Genomic DNA, 23,597 nt, shown 5'->3' with positions numbered 1-23,597 from the left:
TTACAGGTGACAAGTTATCAAATCTAAGATATTACAAACTAAACACGATCTCCCAGTGGACCTATTTGTTTAAGATATAGCCAATTAAACAAGGTGCTGAGTGTCAGAGATGAAACCCTCATCGGGGCGGCTGAGCTAATGTGAAAGTCCTCAAGGAAATCAGACAGTGGGAGGGGTGTGCAAAAGATATTCTGGTGGGATGAAGGCGATAATAACAATAAGTGTGAAAATAAATAAATAAAAGTAGATAAAGTGGAGGAAGGAGGCTCGGCTTTAATCATATTTGGTCTCTTGGGTCAGCTTACGGCGCAGGAAAGCAGCTATTGTTTGAATGTAATCTGCCAGCAGGAAGGGTATGATAAAAATTTATGGAGGTGTTCATTAAATGTTAACGACGCCGTTCTCAGAATATCCCGCATGCTGTGGTTCGGTCCCGCACCCTCCCTCCTGTTCCTGTCGAAGTTTTGAGTCGTGTCGATATGCGTGAATTCTTCATTTAGCGTTCACCCAGAAGCCCCGGTTCGCTCGTGGGGTGGGAACCGCGCAGGAACCTGACTTGCAAATGATGGCTGCAGGTGGAAGTGTTTATCACATTGCTCTGACTGAGTCTGGCATAAATGTGTCCCTGCAGCAACAGTAGCTGCTCATTCAAAACATCGTAGAAATGTTATTATATTCTGCTGGCCTGAAGGGAGCACTTTTTTTTACAGAGCTGCACTTTCGGGCTCACAGGTGACCTGTTATTTTACATCAGGGGCAACATTAAGGAAAAAAAGAAAAGAAAAAGAAAAGAAAAAGAAAAGGAAAGAAAATGAAAAAGAAAAGAAAAGAAAAGAAAAAAGAAAAGAAAAAGAAAAGAAAAAAGAAAAAGAAAAGAAAAAGAAAAGAAAAGAGGAAAGAAAAGAAAAAAGAAAAGAAAAAGAAAATGAAAAAGAAAAGAAAAGAAAAGGAAAGAAAAGAAAAGAAAAGAAAAAAGAAAAAGAAAGAAAAAGAAAAAGAAAAGAAAAGAAAAAGAAAAGAAAAAAGAAAAGAAAAGAGGAAAGAAAAGAAAAAAGAAAAAGAAAAGAAAAGAAAAAAAAGAAAAGAAAAAGAAAAAAAGAAAAGAAAAAGAAAAGGAAAGAAAAAGAAAGAAAAAGAAAAATAAAAGAAAAGAAAAGAAAAGAAAAGAAAAAAAGAAAAGAAAAGAAAAGGAAAAAGGAAAGAAAAGAAAAAAGAAAAAGAAAAAGGAAAGAAAAGAAAAGAAAAAAAAGAAAAGAAAAAGAAAAAAAGAAAAGAAAAAGAAAAGGAAAGAAAAAGAAAGAAAAATAAAAATAAAAATAAAAAGAAAAGAAAAGAAAAGAAAAGAAAAGAAAAGAAAAGAAAAGAAAAGAAAAGAAAAGAAAAGAAAAGAAAAAAAGAAAAGAAAAGAAAAGGAAAAAGGAAAAGAAAAGAAAAGGAAAAAGGAAAGAAAAGAAAAAAGAAAAAGAAAAAGGAAAGAAAGAAAAAAAAGAAAAGAAAAAGAAATGAAAAAGAAAAGAAAAGAAAAGGAAAGAAAAGAAAAGAAAATAAAAAAGAAAAAAGAAAAGAAAAAGAAAAAGAAAAGAAAAGAAAAAGAAAAGAAAAAAGAAAAGAAAAGAGGAAAGAAAAGAAAAAAGAAAAAGAAAAGAAAAGAAAAAAAAGAAAAGAAAAAGAAAAAAAGAAAAGAAAAAGAAAAGGAAAGAAAAAGAAAGAAAAAGAAAAAGAAAAATAAAAGAAAAGAAAAGAAAAGAAAAGAAAAGAAAAGGAAAAAGGAAAGAAAAGAAAAAAGAAAAAGAAAAAGGAAAGAAAAGAAAAGAAAAAAAAGAAAAGAAAAAGAAAAAAAGAAAAGAAAAAGAAAAGGAAAGAAAAAGAAAGAAAAATAAAAATAAAAATAAAAAGAAAGAAAAGAAAAGAAAAGAAAAGAAAAGAAAAGAAAAGAAAAGAAAAGAAAAGAAAAGAAAAGAAAAAAGAAAAGTAAAGAAAAGGAAAAAGGAAAGAAAAGAAAAAAGAAAAAGAAAAAGGAAAGAAAAGAAAAAAAAGAAAAGAAAAAGAAAAAGAAAAAGAAAAAAGAAAAAAGGAAAGAAAAGAAGAAAAGAAAAGAAAAAGGTTAAGAAAAGACAAGAAAAGAAAAGACAAGAAAAAACAAGAAAAGAAAAGACAAGACAAGAAAAGATAAGAAAAGAACAGGAAAAACTCTCGGCAAGTGCAGTCAAATGAGTCAGGGATATTCTCAGTTCAGTCTTCACACTGTAAATGGAAGGTCAAGCTGTGCGAAGAGCACTGAGGGATGCAGCATCCAGAATGCTCTGTACTAGGCTTCTGCCAGTATCATATGTTCTTCTTGTGATTAGACACTGAAGCTTTTATCACTTCAGTGATAGGGAATCATTATGACATTGCAATATGCAAGAAATATTACTTACTTTAACTGGTTTTATAACAAAAAATACATAGTGTATTGCTTTATTGTATATATACAGTTGAAGTCAGAATTATTAGCCTTCTTTTATTTATTTATTTATTTTTTAAATATTTCCCAAATGATGTTTAACAGAGCAAGGACATTTTCACAGTATGTCTGATAATATTTTTTTCATCTGGAGAAAGTCTTATTTGTTTTATTTCGAATGTCAATAAAAGAAAAGAAACGAATTAATTTAGTAAGGACTTTTTAAAATAAACATTTTATAGTTAAATCATTGTACATTTTAACATACTATAGATAGATAGATAGATAGATAGATAGATAGATAGATAGATAGATAGATAGATAGATAGATAGATAGATAGATAGATAGATAGATAGATAGATAGATAGATAGATAGATTGATTGATAAACCCCTTATATGGTCTGACAGGAGGGCAATAATCCAACACATGTAATGGCCTCCTATATGAATTTTTAATGTGCACATGTCTGTCATCATCCACGCATCTTTGTTCTGTGATTTCAATGGTCCATGTCTCTAATTGGTCATCTGCTGCAAACTAGCCTGGTACACTGTATCTTGATGCAGACTGATTTGATGACGGAGACTACACCGCTTTCATTCCGCTTACCCATTAACAAGCATTTTGAGAATGAAACCTTGATTGATTTTCCACCCCAAAGTTTAGGCGTTTCTCTTAGTTTCACAAATCCAAACTGATGAAAGGCAGCTGGGCTTAGAAACACAGTTAGATTTCCTTGAAAGTCATTTTCTTCAGGGGCCCGTGGGATACCAGAGCAGACCACTACGTCCAGTTCAATATCTGCTCACATAAGAGGCCAGAGAGTAAAGCATCTTTTCTCTCAAAATGAAATCCATAAGAAGGAGAAAAAAAACATAATTCAGAGATTTAAACCCTTCTCTGCATTCTGTGTTGGTGTTAATCTTTAGACTATATGAGCTCTCCTGCTGTTCTCTGCCTACATAAGCAGCTGCCTTCAACAGCAGCATCCTAAACATCATGGACCCTGATGCAGGACTGATGTGAATGCTTTATGCGGGCATCACACAAATAGATCTCTTCATATACTGTAAGAGTTTAAAGTTAGACGGTTGCCAAATAAGAAAAAATAATAATTAGCATAAAAACATGTCACATAAATTCTAGGTGTAGTTTTTTTTACATAAGCTATATTTATCATGAACACTGCTCATTAAAATGAAACAAGCATACTGCTAATGGCATTTGTTTTAGATGATTATGGAATAAAGTGAACTTGGATTATTTATTTCTTTTTTTTTTAATTCTTTTCATAAAACATTTCAAACAATGTACATTAAGTTGAGAAAACAACACAACACTGTTTTTTAGAGAAATATGAAATAGTCTAGACTGGAAAAACAAGGAAAAGTCATTTATCAATGGGGCATGAAAACAAAACAGGAATGATTTTTCTTGCTTCACTGGCAAATATTTTCTTGATTTAAAGTCTCCAAAAAGTATGGTGTAGGCAAAATGCATTCATGGTTTTGAGATGAGTATCATACAGAGCTCACCAAATACTGCAGTTATTTAAATAAATTAGTGATCCTTAGAAATTGGGCTGGAAAAAAAAAATCACGATATAATGTTTAATATCATTCAGTATAGATGACTATTGAATGTTTTTTAAAATCCATTTAGAAAAATTAGGATTTTTATTTTTTATTTTAATTTACCAACATTATTAAGGTAAATAGTTTTAATAGTCGAAAACAAAAAATAAACAAAAATATCTTATAATAAAATAAGCATAAGTGTTAAAGAGACTCAAACCTAATAAATAAAATTGATGACCAACTGAACTTCTCTGACCACATTTCTAGAACTGCTCGATCTTGCAGATTCGCACTCTACAACATCAGAAAGGTCCGACCCTTCCAATCTGAACATACTGCTCAACTCATTGTTCAAGCTCTTGTCCTCTCCAAACTGGACTATTGCAACTCTCTGCTAGCCGGGCTACCAGCTAGTTCTATCAAACCTCTTCAGCTGCTTCAGAACGCAGCATCACGAGTGGTCTTTGATGAACCCAAAAGAGCACATGTCACTCCGCTACTCACCCGTTTGTACTGGCTGCCAGTTGCTGCCCGCATCAAATTCAAAGCTCTGATGTTTGCTTACAAAGTGACCTCTAGCTGTGCTCCTTCGTATCTGCTCTCACTTCTGCAGATATATGTGCCCTCCAGAAACTTGCGTTCTGTGAATGAACGTCGCCTCGTTGTTCCATCCCAAAGAGGGAAGAAATCACTTTCCCGAACTCTCACATTCAATCTGCCCAGTTGGTGGAATGAACTCCCTAACTACATCAGAACAGCCGAGTCACTTGCTGTCTTTAAGAAACGACTAAAAACGCAACTGTTTAGTCTCCACTTTACTTCCTAATCTGCAACTGCCTCTCTGGCTATACCACTGTGCCCTCTCTCTCTCTCTCTCTCAAAAAAAAAAAAAAAAAAAAAATTTCTACTAATGTTTTTGCTTCTTAGACTTTTACACACCTGAAACTTGTCTATAGCGCTTGTTCACTGCTGCTCTTATAGTTGTGTAAATTGCTTCCTTGTCCTCATTTGTAAGTCGCTTTGGATAAAAGCGTCTGCTAAATGACTAAATGTAAATGTAAATGTAAAATGTTACAAAGCCCGTGCAATAATAAAGTGTAAATGCTGAACAATCAAAGCAAACATTAAGGTAGATCAACATCTGTAAGGTGTCTATAATAATCACACAGTAAACCGCAAACTCTATTAACAAAACAAATTATGATGATCAAATCTGAGCTTTCAAGTAAAAGAACCAACCATCATTATTCAAGTACATACTGCAACAATACAAATTGTGAAGTTGGATGACTTCACTACCCTCTATGCTAAAAAATCTTTCAGATGGGGTGCTAGTGGCTGGGATGCACAAGAAAAGAAACCAGAAAGCCACTCTGGTGACATCCTTAGATCCTTTTTTAATTTACAATCTCTTCACTGCTGCACTCATTTTCGCTTGCGTTGTTATTCTGACCTGAGGTGGCGAAACCCAACCGGAGTCCGTTCTCATGTTGCATCTAAAAGAATGTGAATAGCGCAAGTGCATGGATTTCTTTCACCATTTTCAATGTGATTTGTGCCCGCACTCCTCTGGCATTTCTCATAACTAGGCGTCCATCAACCATTTTCTCAGAGGATGACAAACCAACATTGCTGCAGTTCCGATACTAGATTGTATTTATGAAGACAATGAAAAAGCACTGCAGTGTTTAGGTGCTCTGTGTTTGTCTGAGTTTGCCATTATTACTGAAATGTGTACATTGCATACAAAGTGTGAAGGAGTTCTTACTTGAAATCGCGGCGTGCACGTGGCAACTACACTGTAAAACCCAACAGTCAACTTTATGAAATGAAATGAGTGTAGTTAACTCAAAATTTACTGAAAGTTAATTCTACTCATTTGACAAGAGTTTTGAACTCAGTGTTGAAGGTAATGAGTTAATTAAATACCTCATTATGTCAACTTAAATGGAGTAAGTTCACAGTACTCATATAGATTAGTTTTTTAACTCAAATGGTTTGTAGCAATCGGTTTCCTCAAACAGTTTGAGTTAACTTATGGCGTTTTACAGTACTTTGAGTTCTCTTTATTTATTGGGTTTTAATGTGCTCAAATGCATTAAGTTCACAGTACTCATTATGATTCGTTTTTAATCTTAAATGGTTTGTTGCAATCTGTTTCCTCAAATGGTTTGAGTTACCTTAACTTTTTGGGTTTTCCAGTGTATGTGCGCCTGGATAATGCTTGCGTCGCGCAAAGCCAGGCGCCTCGATTGGAAATAACCCTAAGCTTATTGGCATTCCTTCCAAGGCGTGCATTCAGCAGCCACATTTTAATAAAACTATATTGTTTCATATCGAAACTTCATACCAAACTTTTTTTATCATTATTGACAATAGTGTTCGGTCAATAAACATCGATACCGTTTTTATCGGCCCAGCCCTACTTAGAAATCTATATGCTGATTTGTTGCTAAATATTTTTGTGAATACCATTATAAATTGTTTAGGATGAATAAATCTTATATCAAGAAGCAGTTTCTAGGTAAACAAAACATATTGTCTTGTTTTCAGAAATAATGTGCCAATATTAGGCGAGTTTTTGATTAAAACAAGCTAAATAATCTGCCAATTGGGTAAGCAAAATAATCTTGCATTTTTTTTCTTTTGACATAAGATTATTTTGCTTACCCCATTGGCAGATTATTTGCTTGTTTTAAGGAAACACTCACTTAATTTAAACATATATTATTTCTTAAAAATAGACAATGTTTTGCTTGTCTAGAAAATTCTTCTTGATTTAAGAATTTTTAGATATTTAGACTAAAATAAAAGACATAAAAAATCAGAGTAGTAAGAAGTAAGAAATTCATTTTTTGCAGCATATGTTGTTCTTTCTGACCAACATCTTGCATTCTTGCATTCATTACAGTCGCATATGCTGGCACTCGCTGTTTTTATAGCTTGATTTAAGGATGCTAAAATGTATTATCAAATAAGAAATGTATTTCAGAACATCCATGTCATGACGCCTCCCAAATGTGGTCCAAATGAGAGCAACAGAATGGGTCTCTCCAGCCCTAGCGTGTAATGTATTTTCATGAATGCAGAGCACGACTTTGCCAAGTTCGATGAAAACAAGCCTGGAAAGCCACCTGTAGAAATGCATTTTGATGGCTAGTCTCGATGTCATTTAACCGCAGACACATCACACAATGGACACATCTCTGCAGAAGTGCCAGCTCTGTTTTAAAATGCTGGATTATTTCAGCCAGGAGAAATGAAACAGAACCAAGCACACGGTTGCCTCCAAATGAGATCATTAGTAACGGCAAATAATGACTGAGCTGGTTAGTCGAAGCCTATTTCCTTTGGAATAAATCAAGCTGCTGGGAGAGTTAAAATGCTGCCTTTGCCAGGGAGAACGACAGGCAGAGCGCATTCAGATAAATCATCTGTATCAGAGGAACCACGTCCACGCGTTTATAAGACAATATGGTCCAATAAATTCAGCCACCGCTAAAGGGCAGGTGTAAGAATCGTTAAGCCTCTCTAGATTTGATTCGTTGCAGGGAGTCGCAAAGCAATACCAGAATGATTCTCGCCGCATCTGTGAACAGATTCTGCATACAAGCCATATCAAAAAATTGCTCATCTCAACAACAGTAATAGAAGTGCATTTAAAAAATAGCTTATCTTATAAGGTTAGTTCACTTTCAGAATAATAAAAAAATGTGAATCATTTACTTAACCTCGTCATCTAAGATGTTAAAGGGATAGTTCACTCAATACTGCTTTATTTACTCATCATCAGTGGTGTAAAGTAATAAATTACAAATACTCACACTTTTGTAATTGAGTAGTTTTTCTCAGGAATTGTAATTTACAAAAAAAATTGTATTTTTACTCTCTCTTAAGTACATTTTAATTGCTGTATCGGTACTTTTACTACACTACTTTCCTTCAACTTGCAGTAACTACTTTATTTTTACTTGCCTATGGGGATTAGAAAACATCCAAACCTAAAATCAACCAAATATCAACATCTAATTATGTTATAGCTTGATGTGTGGCCATTACCACTATGACGTCTATCAGATGTTGGATTTTGGTTGCCATAGCTGACGAATAAATGTCAGTATTTGACGTCAATATGACGTTGGTTTAAGATGTTGGCTCGACGTTGGATTTTGGTCACTTTCTAACACAAGCTAAAATCAACCAAATATCAAAATCCTTTGACGTCGTTATTGGACATCAAAATCACCTGACATCACAACCTAAATTTTACCTAATATTAACATATTATCACGTTGTGTGCCTGCTGGGCAATAACTAAATGCACTACAGAATGTTATGTTTACACACATCCACAAATTACATGTAAATGCAGGTTTTTACGGCATAATACTCACTACTTACTACTCTTGAGTACTTTTGAAAGGTCTACTTTTTACTCACTCTTTGAGTAATATTTACAACATATACTTTTAGTCTACTTGCACTACATTTTTAGGCAAGTAATGGTACTTTTACTTAAGTATGATTTCAGTACTCTTACCCACCACTGCTCATCATTCACTTGTCACAAACCTGTTTGACTTCATTTCTTCTTTGAAAATTGCTGAACACCTGTAACCATTGACTTCCATAGAAGGAAAAGCAAATACTATGGAATTTAAAGGTTACAGGTTTTAACATGTTTCAAAATATCATATTCGTGTTCAACGGAAGAAATAAAGTCAAACAGGTTTGCTACAAGTGAATGATGAGTAAATGATTTCTTCTGTTGAACACAAAAGAAGTTCTTTTGAAAAATCTTAGAAACCTGTAACCTTTAACTTCCACAGTATTAGCTTTTCCTTCTATGGGAGTCAATGGTTACAGGTTTCTAACATTTTTCAAAAGAACTTCTTTTGTGTTCAACAGAAGAAAGAAACTCAAAAAGGTTCAGAACCACTTGATGGTGTGTAAAGAGTGAATAAATTTACATTTTTGGATAAACTTACCCTTTAAATGACTTTTTTTCAGTCAAGTATTATGATTTTTGACGAAATCATGAAGAATAAGAATTTGCAAAACTATTTTACTTTAAAAACACACACATTTTAACTGCAAAAGCATATCTAGCATGAACTCTGAGATGCGTTGGTTAGATTAGTTGTTTTAAATTTGTGGTCAGAAACAGATATATATATATTTTTAAAAAGAAAATTACCAACACTTATATCTTGGCTGAGAAAATAGAGGAAAGCCTTTTGAAGCTATATAGAATCTGCAAACTGGAAGTTCAAACCACTGAGCATCATAGGAGTCCACTCTGTGCAGAAAAATTATGAAATGTTTTCCTCAAAAATCTCTGTTTTGACTTCATTCATTCATTCATTCATTTCTTTTCAGCTTAGTCCCTTTATTAATTTGGGGTTGCCACAGCGGAATGAACCAATGACCTTCTTGCTGCGAGGCATTCATGCTAGCCACTGCGCCACCGTGATGCCATGTTTTTTGACTTAATAAAGATAAAAAGGATTAGTTCACCCAAAACTTTAAATCATGCTAATAATCACCCTCATTCCAATCACCTGAGACCTTTGTTCGTTCATTCATTTTCCTTCACCTTAGTCCCTTTATTTGTCAGGGGTTACCACAGCAGAATGAACCGCCAACTTATCCAGCATATGTTTTACACAGCGGATGCCCTTCCAGCTACAACCCAGTACTGGGAAACACCCAAACACTATCACATGCACACACACATACACTATGGCCAATTTAGTTTATTCAGCAGGTCTCACTGTAATTAGCTGTGCTCGCTTGCTAAAGCAAGTGTCAAATCTGTAGGCCTTCCTATGAGCTTAGGAACATTTGCAGTATGTCCAACGATTGAGTATCCTGTAACCTTAAATCATATTGCTTGTTGACAATAAAATGGATGATCTGAATTTAAATACCTTTATACATACACTCACCGGCCACTTTATAAGGTATACCTTACTAGTACCGGGTTGGACCCCCTTTTGCCTTCAGAACTGCTTTAATCGTTTGTGGCATAGATTTAACAAGGTACTGGAAATATTCCTCAGAGATTGTGGTCCATATTGACATGATAGCATCACAGTTGCTGCATATTTGTCAAGACTCATGAAACTAAGCAATGTTTTTCCAATCTTCTTTTGTCCAATTTTGGTGAGCCTGTGCAAATTGTAGCCACAGTTTCCTGTTCTTAGCTGACAGGAGTGGCACCCGGTTTGATCTTCTGCTGCTGTAGCCCATCTGCATTAAGGTTTGATGTGTTGTGCATTCAGAGATGCATACACATACACTACAGCCAATTTAGTTTATTCAGCATTTAGCACCCGCAGGAAACGCACACCAACATGGGGAGAACATGCAAACTCCACACAGAAACGGCAACTGGCCCAGCCAGACCTTGAACCACCAGTGACCTTCTTGCTGTAAGGTGACAGTGCTAACCACTAAGCCACCGTAATGCCTAAAATTATGACTGTTTTCCTTAAAAAAAAAAAATTCATTTGCTTTTGACTCAATAAAGATTAAAAAAAAGATTAAAAATAAAGGGTTAATTCACCCCAAAATTAAAATAATGCTAATAATTACTCACCCTTATTTAATTACAATCACCTGAGATCTGAGATGAGAGCTCTCTCATCCTCCATAGGCAACAACATGACCAAAAAACATCCTCAAAACAAACCATATGCCTTCATTCAGAAAATGTGGCGAGAATTTGTGTGAACTTAAAACAAAAATAACAACTTTATTCAACAGTTCTTCTCCTCAGTAAAGCTTCAGTGGTTTGGAACGACATGATGGTAAGTAATTAATAATAGAACTTACATTTTTGGATGAACTAATACAGTACTTTAACATCAAGAAAGCAAGTAAAACATCAGGACATTTTTATTCTGGAAGTGAACTAATCCCCTTTAACTAATGAGAAAACAAAACATGAATCTTGGAACATTGATCTGGAATCGTTTGAAAAAGAATGCTTTTTTTAAATCTTACCTCCACTAATGAAAAACAATCTCTACACACACACTGCTGTTGAAACAGTAACCCTTGAGTGACCCTTTACACCGGCCATCTGAAATCACGCCCTGTGCTTGATATTGGATTGTGACAGCACACTCTCTTGAGTGTTATCAATTAATCAGCCTTGATCACATGCTCCAAGGTTGCTTTTTCAACCGGGCTGACCTTTCTAAAGCCAGGTGTGAGGGATAATGAAAGTGCGACAGCGTTGAGCCGGAGGGAGACGCCACCAAATGGAATCCATGTCACATCTGACAAAAGCTTTTCAGTGCGGCACACAATAATTCATTTATGAACGGATGGATGATCACCTTTAAGCAATCGTAAGGGACTCTTCTGCAATTGTTGTCAGTTTCTTGTGGCAGTCAATGAGGGTGAAAACTGTCTCTGAATGGAAAATGAATCAATAAAGTAAAGGGATGAACTTTTAGAAAAGCTGCTGAAGGTCTGAGTCTACACTGCAGCTTGAACTGTAATGACACTGAAGAATGATATTGCTGGAATCCCTTCTGAACTGCCTCTTTCCTGCTTTTGGACAATAAAAACACTGACAGGCGATCACAATCCAATGAGTCTAAAGGGATAGTTCACCCAGAGTTTTGCTGTTACTTTACTCACCATTAGGTAATTATATTTTTGCTTTATAAGACCTCATCAGGTATCATGAGTATTGGTTGTTGCCTGTATACTGGCCACTTTATTAGGTACACCTGTCCAACTGCTCGTTAACGCAAATTTCTAATCAGCTACAGTTCATGCTGGTGGTGTAATGGTGTGGGGGATATTTTCTTGCAATTTCTTGGATCATTTTCTTCAATGTACTCAAATGGCCTCCACAGTCACCAGAACTCAATCCAATAGAGCACCCTTGGGATGTGGTGGAACGGGAGATTCAAATCATTGATTTGCAGCTGACAAATCTGCAGCAACTGCGTGATGCTAACATGTCAATATGGAGCAAAATCTTTGAAGAATATTTCCAGTATCTTGTTGAATCTACGCCACGAAGGATTAAGGCAGTTCTGACGGCAAAAGAGGGTCCAACGGGTACTAGTAAGGTGTACCTAATAAAGTGCCCTGTGAGTGTATATGTTTTGACTGTCAAAGTGCCACTAGCTACTATTGAACATTTTATGGATCACAATGGATCACAATTTTAGCTAAAATAAATCAAACATAATTTAATTATTCATTCTAGACATTATTAGATTAAGCAAAAACTCAGCTTAAAACTATTGAATTATAAAGTTGATGCTTTTTAAATTGATGCAACCTTTTAACTGAAAGTACTGTAGGTTACAAAAAAAAAAAAAAAATTGGCAAATAAACTACACTGAAGCAGCATGCGGTTTATCTGTCAATCAGATGCAAGCAAAATGAAAAAGGTAGACTACTGTAAATATCAAACATTCATGTAGAATTGTGCCAAAATTTTTGGCAGACATACAATTGAATTTTAATTATTATGCAAGGAACTGTGGGCCAGAAAAGACAAGAATGACAGAAGTTTTTTTAACTCTTCAGAAAAATAAAAGTAACATTAGCAGAAGGAGGGATACATGCATAATTTTCATTGATGGATGCATTGTATTGTTTCTTATTTTATATATCAGTAATGGGGGAAATCAATCAGAATGTGTTTGCATCTAAAAAATAAAAAAAAATCTTTTTAGGATAGATGTAACAGCTGTCATGCCAACTTGCTTCTGCAACTTGCAACAGTTGCCCCATTTCTTTTGACTGGTCCATTGCTTTGGAAGTGCAAATTCTACAAATCTGATCAATTCCTGAAGTTGTTAAATAAATGGCTAAATATTTTATTATTACATGGAATTGTATTTCTTTCTAAAGAAAAAAAAGCTGGTGGATAGGGGAATATGCAATGTGGAAATAATATATATATACACTCACCGGCCACTTTATTAGGTACACCTGTCCAACTGCTTGTTAACACAAATTTCTAATCAGCCAATCACATGGCAGCAACTCAATGGATTTAGGCATGTAGACAAGGTCAAGATGAACTGCTGCAGTTCAAACTGAGCATCAGAATGGGGAAGAAAGGTCATTTAAGTGACTTTTAACGTGGCATGATTGTTGATGCCAGGCAGGCTGGTCAAAGTATTTCAGAAACTGCTAATCTACTGGCATTTTCATGCACAACCATCTGTAGGGTTTACAGAGAATGGTTCGAAAAAGAGAAAATATCCAGTGAGCGGCAGTTCTGAGGGTGCAAATGCCTTGTTGATGCCAGAGGTCAGAGGAGAATGGCCAGACTGGTTTCCAGCTGATAGAAAGGCAACAGTAACTCAAATAACCACTTGATACAAACCGGGTGGCATTCCTATCAGCTAAGAACAGGAAACTGAGGCTACAATTTTTACAGGCTCACCAAAATTGGACAAAAGAAGATTGGAAAAACATTGCTTAGTCTCATGAGTCTTGACAAATCTGCAGCAACTGTGATGCTATCATGTCAATATGGACCACAATCTTTAAGGAATATTTCCAGCACTTTGATAAATCTATCTACAAACGATTAAAGCAGTTCTGAAGGCAAAAGGGGGGTCCAACACAGTACTAGTAAGGTATACCTAATAAAGTGGCCGGTGAGTGCATATATAACGGTATTTAAATTCAGATCATCCATTTTATGGTCTTTAATATCAAAACTGCAAAAAAAGAGGAAGAATAATAGCACATTCTTCCTTAACAAGCAATATGATTTAAGGTTACAGGAATCTCAATCGTTGGGCATACTGCAAATGTTCCTAAGCTCATAGGAAGGCCTACAGATTTGACACTTGCCTTAGCAAGCGAGCACAGCTAATTACAATGAGACCAAGGTCATGATTCTTCAGAGGTTCTTCATTTTTCTTCGCTTCGTTCACAGCACTTGCCTCGGTGCTCCGAGGTGAATGCTGGGTAATTTTTGAAAAGGAGGAAATGCCACAAGGGCAGTCTTGACATTTGAATTGTACTTAACGCATATTAAGGGCAGTGGAAGCTTTCATCTGCCGTTTGTAAGTATAACTAAAAAGGTTTTCGGGGGCTGCTACCCACCGGATGCTCTTTATTTCCCTGTCTGTGTCTTTCCGTGTTTACTTCCCGAGAACGTGATGTGAACAATGAGACTTCGGGCATAAATGCCACATGATGATAGACCCCTTCATCTGTGCTCGGCACCATTGTTCCTCAAATATCAGGGGAATTAGCACTTCAATGGGGAAATTAATTAACTGCTTAATTTCAAGCGCATCAAAAAAAGTATCATCGCAACCTAACAAATCCCTGACAGAGCTATACAAAGTGATACAGGGCCATTATGAAGAAGGCGATTGTACGTTATCTCTACTGCATTCACAAATTTCAGTCTAATCATCTGATGTGATAATCTGCGAACCGGAACTGCTGAAAAGCAAATGAGGAAAGAAGCATGTTAAAGGCTTTTACTGAAACTAGTTTAAATGCACCCCATTCATCAGGATATTAAAACTCATAATTCAATTGAATTATTAACTCCACAGTTGGTGCAGAAGCTCAGCGTCGCTCTCTCTTTATTAGCGGCCTCCAGCCTCCTGCTCATTTATACTCTTTAAATCAAGTTGGTTTCATCTGGTTTTGAAAAAGTAATGCTGCTTCCATGTTCCTTCATCTCACATCAAATTATAGTTCACTGCCAGTTCCCAGAGGCCATTGACGTGAAACACAGCGTGAGGAGGGGGAAAAATTATCACAGACACTCACCAGAGTTTGGATTAGGTTTGAGAACATTGTAATTCTGGATGATACTACAGTAAGTAGAGATTTATTTTGGCATGATATAACTAGAAATCATTAAAGGGATGTTTCACCCAAATATGAAAATTACCTCATCATTTATTCTCCATTGTGTGGTTTTAAACATTTACAAGCTTCTTTCTTCTGTATGGTTTAAAAAATAAATATTTATTAAAAATAATTTTAAAACCACTCTTTAAATGCTACCTGTGTATTAATGAATGATTAATATAAAATTTCCTCAATATTAACAGAACAGATTCATTTTAATGCATGCAATTACATGTAATAGTGTTACTGATTTTTTTGTGTTTTAGTTTTTAAACCAATTTGAGCCTTACATAAAACACAAGAGTAATCTAAGCATAAAAAATAAAGGAAACACATAAGCACATCCATTTTAAGTGTGCTCAATACCAAGTGTGCAATAGATTGAATAAAAGTGACAGTAAAAGCACTTATCGTGTCTAATAATATAACGTATAATAAAATATTTCAATTTCAAATAAATAAATCTCTTTGAAAATGCATCACATTTTCACAACTGCTTTCAAAATAACAATAAGGAAATGTTTCTTATATCAGGAGGATCATGTGACAGTGAATACTGGGTAATAAACTGAATATAGTAATAATGCTGAAAATATAGCGTTGACATCAAGAGAATAAATGACATTTTATAATATATTAGGGGTGGGAATTACAGGTTAACTCATGATATCAGCGATTATTACGATATTTGCAAATGAATGAGAAAAAAAATGCATCAAAAAGTTATAAGATGCATTTCCTTTATTAACAGCACATTTTATAGAATTGAAACAATGTAACAAAGCACACAGCTATTAAATAAGCTGAAAAATGCTGATGTGCAGAGAGCAGTGACTGAGAAGGGCACATCTCTAAATCAGAATCAGAATCAGAATCCGTTTTATTGCCAAGTGTGCTTCACACACACAAGGAATTTGTTTTGGCTACAGAAGCTTCCAGTGTACATAAAGTGACAAGTGACCAACTATTAATTAGTCATAACAGCAGCAGCAGCTCAACTTTGTGGAATATGCATTTAAGAAAACACTGTCAAAATAGCAATTTACTGCTGTTAGTTTTCTGTAAAGTTAAGACACTTATTACAACTTGGCCAACATATTTTTGATGTGTTTTATGCTTAGCAGGGTTTGCTTTTAATGCAGAATCATGCATTCCTATTAGATTTGGGGATGGGGAGAACATGCAAACTCCGCACAGAAATGGCGACCGGCTCGAAGAGGGCCGAACCAGCGGCATTCTTGCTTTAAGGCAACAGTGCTACCCACTGGGCCACCGTAACACCCTATCAGAGAAGAGGAGGAAAAGGGGTGGAAGGGGGGGATTCTTCAAGACGAAGATGACTGGAGTAGAAAGCTCGGGTAATTTATGGTATGTCAGTATTCATCTGATTGGTGCAAATATACGGAGCTAATGCGGTACCGGCCGTGTTCAATCACAAGCATGTGATCCTCTCGAAATTAGTTTATAAACCACGCAAAGGAATTTCTCTAATATTTTCAGCCAAAGTTTTCATAAAGGAACATCTACAAGACTTTTCTAAAGTCTGCAATGGTTAAATAAACACAAGGCCCTTCAAATTATATGTTCATGTCCTCTCCTGTCCTGATATCTTTATCTAATATAAATTTTCAAATAATTTTGAGCACATATGCCTGTATGAAGTCTCATAGCACTGACTGCAGGCATGCGCGAGTGATCTAGCGAACTGAAAGCGGGTCTTTGAGGGAGAAACTAGTGGAGGATTGGGGAGAGCTGAATGCCTGAAACACACAGATACCTGGTCCAGCTTAAACAGATGAAGGTATCCATATGCCTGAGATTTTCATCATTGCAAGGGCTCATCTGTCAGTGGTTTAAATGACGCCGGTGTGTCTCTGATGTATTGTTTATCCTCCATTACTGGATGCGCCTGGTGGCGGCTGGGTGTACTGCAACCAAAGCGGTAAACTGCAGCAGTCAGAGTAGGACTGATTAATTAATTCCGACCTTTTGTGCATTTAGATAAATATCGATACATGGCGCCAGAGTATCGATAATGTATGGTGGGCAGAAATATCATGTAACAGTATATCGTTATAGTTTTTCCCACCCCTATATTACACGAAACAGTTATTATTTTATATTGTCAAAATTAATTATTAATTTTCTTTCGGCTTAGTCCCTTTATTAATCTGGGGTCGCCACAGCGGAATGAACCGCCAACTTATCCAGCATGTTTTACGCAGCGGATGCCCTTCCAGCTGCAACCCATCACTGGGAAACACCTATACACTCTCATTCACACACATACACCACGGACAATTTTAGCTTACCCAATTCACCTGTACCGCATGTCTTTGACTTGTGGGAGAAACCGGAGCACCTGGAGGAAACCCACGCGAACGCAGGGAGAACATGCAAACTCCACACAGAAATGCCAACTGGCCCAGCTGAGGTTCGAACCAGCGACCTTCTTGCTGTGAGGCGACAGCACTACCTACTGTGCCACCGCGTCGCCCCATTGTAAAAATATTTAACAATATTATTCATTTTTGATCAAATAAATATAATACATTTCTTCCTTGGTGGCATAAATAAAATAAATAAATAAATCAAAGCAAGCCCAAAAAGGTGTGTATATCTACAGAGTGACAAATATAAACATCTTTAAATTAATGAACTCAAGCTACCTCCAGACCCTGCTCCATCACAACCCTTTATCTCTTTTATTCCCCTAAAACAAACCACACGCATGCTTGATGACGCACTAAACCAATACCAAAGATCTAATTGGTTTGAAAGGGTACACTGATAATGACATGTTATTTTTTGCTAGAGGCTTATTTAATTTATGCTCTCTTGTGCCTTTTTGGCCATAATTTGGTAAGAACTGAATGTTATCGTGTCAGAGTAACATCAATTTTGACCACTTAGACCTAAAGAGAGAGGCCTGTATGCAGTCAGCACCAACAGCACATCTGAATTGCTCACATTAGCAGGTAAAACTGATCAAAACAAAAATTAATTAATATCAAATCAGCTGTTACTTTTATTCTGAACACATTCTGTGTCTCTTCTGACAGACCGCCAATGGCTATATGTGCATGAATGGGGCGCATTATGAAAGCAGACAACGCTCTGGAGCCACCTGCCAAAGCGGCTACGACAACAGCGACCAAACAACATCCAGCTAGCAGATCCAAGTGTGTCACTGGAACAAACAGATTCTCTGTGTCATTCCACTGATGTCCTTCCTCTCTGATGAATAGAGCGCATTTAAACGGCCCCCTGAGGGAATGGGAATTACAGGTACCTTGCATCTGCATGCCAACCCGCAGGCGCTTCTAAAACATGCATGCTAAACCGTGCCTACAACACACGGGCACAAAACAAAAGAGGCAGTGGACAAACCGAAGGTCATAATTCCCATGTCTGGTCGATAGTTCTGTCTTGGCTGCATGTGACATTAGCTTCAGGGTAATAGAAATGATCTAGTGAGATTCATCCTCATGCAACTTACCTGCCACATTGAGGTAAATAGATGGGCTTGTCTTGTTTTCTCCATTCTTCTCATTAACGGCCTGGACGTAGTACCTCCCGGCGTCCGACGCGGCTGTGGCCAGCACCACTAGCTGGTTCTCCAACGTTATGGCTCTGCGGAGAGTAACAATGTGAATGAAATACAGCTATGTTAAACCATTATTGACAATTAGTCTGGTACCCTAACAAATCCCACTATCGCAATAGAGTGACAGCTTTTTAATTAGTGCTTAATGGATGTATATCGGGCTCCATAAAACTAGCTTCGCCGTGAAACTCATTGCACCCTGGGTTTGACTGGGACATGGCTGGCGTGGGGGAATTTCATGGGGCCCTGAGCATTTTCAATGTACCTGATCCTTCATTCTGACACAAGCTGAGAATCAATGAGCAGTAAGGGTCATTACAGACAGACAGAAATACTGCGCATGGTGGGAATAAACCTACAGGCTAGTATCTAAGTGAGAAAGCTGTTTGTTGAGGCCCAGACTTGAGCAACAGAGAAAAAGTAAAGGGAAGCGTTCACTGAAAAAGTCATGAAAGGACCAGAAAAGTCTCGAAGGACATTTTTTTATCTGGTATTAAAGCTTTTTGCTGGAAACATCTACACCAGGTATTTAAAATCAGTTTCCTCTGTCCATTTTTGACCACTTTCCTGATTTATTTGAAGTGTGTGTGTGTGTGTATGTGTGTTTTCTTTTCCTTCAATCATATATTGTGAAATAAGCTTACACAATTTACATATGACTGCAAAAAGAGTCAACAGAGCAGTATCGGATCCACAATAACATCTTAATAAAACGTTCTGTATGCAGGGCCATAAAGGTAAAATAATTAAATCATATCACATGCAGTAAGTAAAAGTAACCTAAAAGTAATCCAAAATTAACCATTCAAAAGTTCCCACTTAGCTGATGGTTGATAATAAAGCGTGTTTAGCATGCTGTCCTGGGAGAGAGCCCTGAGCTCAGATGATCCTTGAGCCTGGGGCTCCCTCCCGTTTCATCAGGAGAGAGGGAAGTCTGAGCTCAGGTAGGTGTCGAGAGCTTCCCCGAATTCATTCACTTTGCCTATTCCTTGATTATTAGGGGTTACCACGGTGGAATGAACTGCCAACGATACCAACATATGGTTATGTGGTCAATGCCCAGTACTAAAACATTTATATACTATGCCAATTTGGTTTATTCAATCCACTGAATGTCTTTGGACTGTGGGAGGAAACCGGAGTACCTGGGGGAAACCCACACAAGCACGGGGAGAACATGTAAACTCCACACAGACACGCCAACTTGCCCAGCTGGGACTCAAGCCAGCGACCTTCTTGCTGTGAGGTGACAGTGCTAACCACTGAGCCACCATGCTGCTCTCTCCTGGATTAATTTAGAAAAGAGAGGGAGGAGTAGGGTTGGATGTGGGAATTATTTGAGGCAAAGATAACTAAGGTAAGAAAATCTGGTTATTTACGTGCATTTGCATTGGTCTGATTGGTAAATCATATGATAGCTAATGCAGGACCAGCCGTGGTCAATCATAAGCACATGATCATCTCAAAATTAGTTTAGAATTAAACTTTACAAACTAAACATGATGCTTAACTAAAGGTTTCGGCATGTAATTTATAATTAGCATAAGATAAATCCACACAGCACCGACTGCAACTGCTCCTGTGGAGCAGTAAAGGACTGAGGAGTTAAGTCCTGGCACACGAAAGGTGAAACCAGACCGGGTTAACAACACACAAAAGAAAACTTGATGATGAAAAGCAAGAGGAAACAAAGCTAAATAAAAGACAGCCAGAAGTCCAAGTTAGGTCAAGTTTGGCTGGTATTTGATCCAGCCAATTAAATCAAGCACTGTGCTGTTTGTAGGATGTACAGCATTGAAAAGGTGAAGTGGGTGTCTTTCTGTGTTTAGGTCAACCAATTTTTAAAGTCCAGATATAAAGAACCACGAAATGCCCACTGGTCATATCAGAAGCATATTGAATGAACGGGTGAAGACAGCTGGTCGACTACAAGACTTTACTCATAGGTTAACATTATTCATATTCAATACAGAATTATGGCCAGTAAAAATTGTGTTTCGAGTCAAGTGACTATTAGCTATGGAACACTACTAACTATGGTACAGTGGATAAGCAAAAATAAATAAATAAAATGTTACTGTCAGATATTTGCACCAAATCAGCCCAGACCATAATTAATTTTAAATATGGCTGCATTTACACAGCAGATCTTTATTGTCAATTCTGATTTTGTGACTTTGTGATTTTTTGATGACCCGCTTACATCATCTTTTAAAAGTGACTCGCATCCGATTGCTTGCATTTACACTGCACATGGCAAAAACACAATAACCAGGAAAAAAGAGCAGGCATTGACTAACAGCTGATAATAAAGGAGCGCTCTTTTGTTCATCCATGTATTTAATCTGCACCAGATGAAATCATGTATTTAATCCATTCATGTATTTATAGGGTTTAATTAAAAAAAAATCTTTTTAACAAGTTGTTTTACTATCATTTATGACAGAAAACTTGGCCATCTTATTTTAATCTTGGTCTTTTTAAATCAGTAGGCATCTTAATGCAAAGTCTATTGTGTGATTTATGAAGGTGATGCAACAGTTTTATATTAGTTTATATTAGTTACGTGGCGGATGTTGTGCTCTCTCTCTCTCTCTCTCTCTCTCTCTCTCTCTCTCTCTCTTTCTCTCGTTAACACGCTTAAATACTTGTGCTAAATGACAATATAAAAGCTTTTGTTAATCCTTGCGTATGAGATTTAAGATTTGGGACTTTGCTGAAGTCTGTTCTGAAAAGAAAGTGTCAGAGTTGATGTCATTTACTACAGTTTTTAATGACGAGTGACTCACATTGACTGGTGAAAATCAGATCTACCTGTTTACACTGCAGACACGAGGGTACAGATCCGATTCATATCGGATAAATTTCCACATATGATCAAGGCCTGAATCTGATTTGAGTAAATAGGAATCCGTGTGATTTTTTTCCTGCTTTACACATACATGGGCCGAATTCGTTCTGTGCCACATGGGAGAAAAAAAAAAAACAGAATTGAGTGAACCATGCAGTGTAAATGCAGCCTAAAAGTCATAAAGGCGTGAAACTAAGTGACAGTGAATGATGACAAAATGATCAAATTTAAATATACATTTAATAAGAGTTTATTTTATTCAGACGCTTGTAGAGTGATGTCAGAGCTGCTGCCGCTGCCCTAATGATTAATCAAACACATCACACTTCATCCATCAATTCAAAGTTTGGAGGCAAGTCACTTAGTGGCAGATGTGTATCACAGTCAATTAATTCAGGTGCCAGTTTCCCAGTGGCACTTTAAGGCAGAATTACCATCTCAAACCAGCGGTGTGCCAAGGAGAACCTGTCGCTTTGATACTTCACGACTCCACGTGGGCTGGTTGGAATTGTTTTCTTTTTATTTCCGCAGATGAAAGCACGGATTGCAAATCTCCATCCCCGACTCCCATCTCCTCATGCATACTCCTCCCACGTTTTTTGATTAATTGATGACATCCTCAATTACACATCACTGCTGTCTAAGAGATTTTCTTCTCAGGCGTGACCACCGCGAAGAAGCCCTTGAGAGGCTGAGCACGACTCGGGGATGCTTTGAAACTTATGATTAGTTTTCCAGCTCGGCGGGACCTGTAGAGTCTTTCTACACACCGCGAGTACAAGCGCCGCAGTCATTACCTATTTACAAGACAGATCCCTACAAAAGAGTTTCGTAGATGTCTGCGAAGAGACAAATAAATTCGGCAGAAGTAGGAACGAGAGGGCTGTCTGCGCTTCTGTGGCGAGCGATATTGACGTGTAATTAGAGCAAGCTTCGGTTCTGCTTAGTTCTCCTTTTGCTGTTTCATGATTAAGTACAGATTAACATAAAGAGATCCATCAAAAGTTGACGGATGCTTGGGTGGGGAGGGGGTCTGCGAGGGATGGAGATTGGCGGCCGCTGATGAGGATGCATTACATCGCTGTCTGCACCCTGACACCTGGCTGCGAATCCAGGCCGGGCTGCATCTGGGAAATAAAGGCACCCTTCACAGATGTCAGTGGCGGCTTTGAAAGGTCAGAGCGGCCCGCCTTGATGGACTTTTAATTATTAAATATGCATAGGCTGAAATGGCTTGGCAAGCATCAGAGGCTCTGAACTGATGTGTACGTAAACAGCTCACCTTCATGATGATTTAAGGCCCTAATAGCAGCATGTGTGATCCCGTGTAATGATGCCAAGGGAGCTTCGCAAAATGCGGGAGAGCGAGGGCCAAGCGTTTACCTGGTTTATGCCGCAAGTGGAATCGATGCGACCGGTGTATAAAGCGATTTTATGATTAGTCTAGCTAGTTTGGATTCCATTACAATTGTCTAGATGAATGGCCCCTGCTCACGGTTTGGTAAACAAAGCACAGCAGGAAAGATAATGGGAATGCTTGTTTCTGATCCCTGAGGACTCTTTGATATCAGCCCACAACGTATTAAAATGCAGGTGGGAGCCATGTGAAATGTTAATCCACTTAGGGGAAGCCCAGGTAATCTAAATATTCAAAGAGGACGACCAATTTCGATTTGTTGAAAAGGCTGTGCACCCGGCAGGGTAAAAAGCACCAATTTAAATGGCCATCCATTTCCCAATAAAAGAGAATCAAATCTAGAGATCAATTTGCTGAGATGCGCTCTGACCATCATGCTGTACACCTTTTATCATCTCTATTTTGGAAAACGAAAGAAAAAATGCTTTTTGAGACGGGGAAAAGTCATAGGAATAATTGAAGACAAAGTACTATCTGAAGATTATTATTATTTTTTATATTGTTTACCTTTCGTCTCAGTGAGATGTGTCTCTGAAATGTTATGGTAAGGGTCCAGAACCTAATTCTCTTGGGCACTGGACAAGCCGCTAAAGAGATATTACATTAATCAACATGGCAAGAACCGGCTTTCAGAAAGATGGTTTAGAGAATATTTGTTTTCATTTACTGCCATAAATTACACTCTCAAAATTGGAATACCAGTCTGAGATGTATGACAAAGTAATTAAAATGTCAGCAACTCATATTGTGCTCCTAGTTCCTGAGAGCCCAGCTGCATGATCTGACGTTACATTTTGATTTATGATGCTCTCAGGCCTCTGGAAACTTTC

The 23,597-nt window shown here is 37.1% G+C and overlaps 1 protein-coding gene across 1 annotated transcript in view; it reads right to left on the bottom strand.

The window, feature by feature from the left end:
* Positions 1-23,597, bottom strand: part of sdk1a (sidekick cell adhesion molecule 1a) — a 637,737-nt gene that overhangs the window by 272,285 nt on the left and 341,855 nt on the right. The window contains exon 5 of the mRNA XM_056453953.1: positions 18,392-18,525. Coding sequence (XP_056309928.1) covers positions 18,392-18,525 — 134 coding nt within the window. The remainder of the gene's footprint in view (positions 1-18,391; positions 18,526-23,597) is intronic.

This window comes from Danio aesculapii, chromosome 3, assembly GCF_903798145.1.
Source record: "Danio aesculapii chromosome 3, fDanAes4.1, whole genome shotgun sequence".
Lineage (NCBI taxonomy): Eukaryota > Metazoa > Chordata > Actinopteri > Cypriniformes > Danionidae > Danio > Danio aesculapii.
This window is presented reverse-complemented; position numbering and strand designations above follow the sequence as displayed.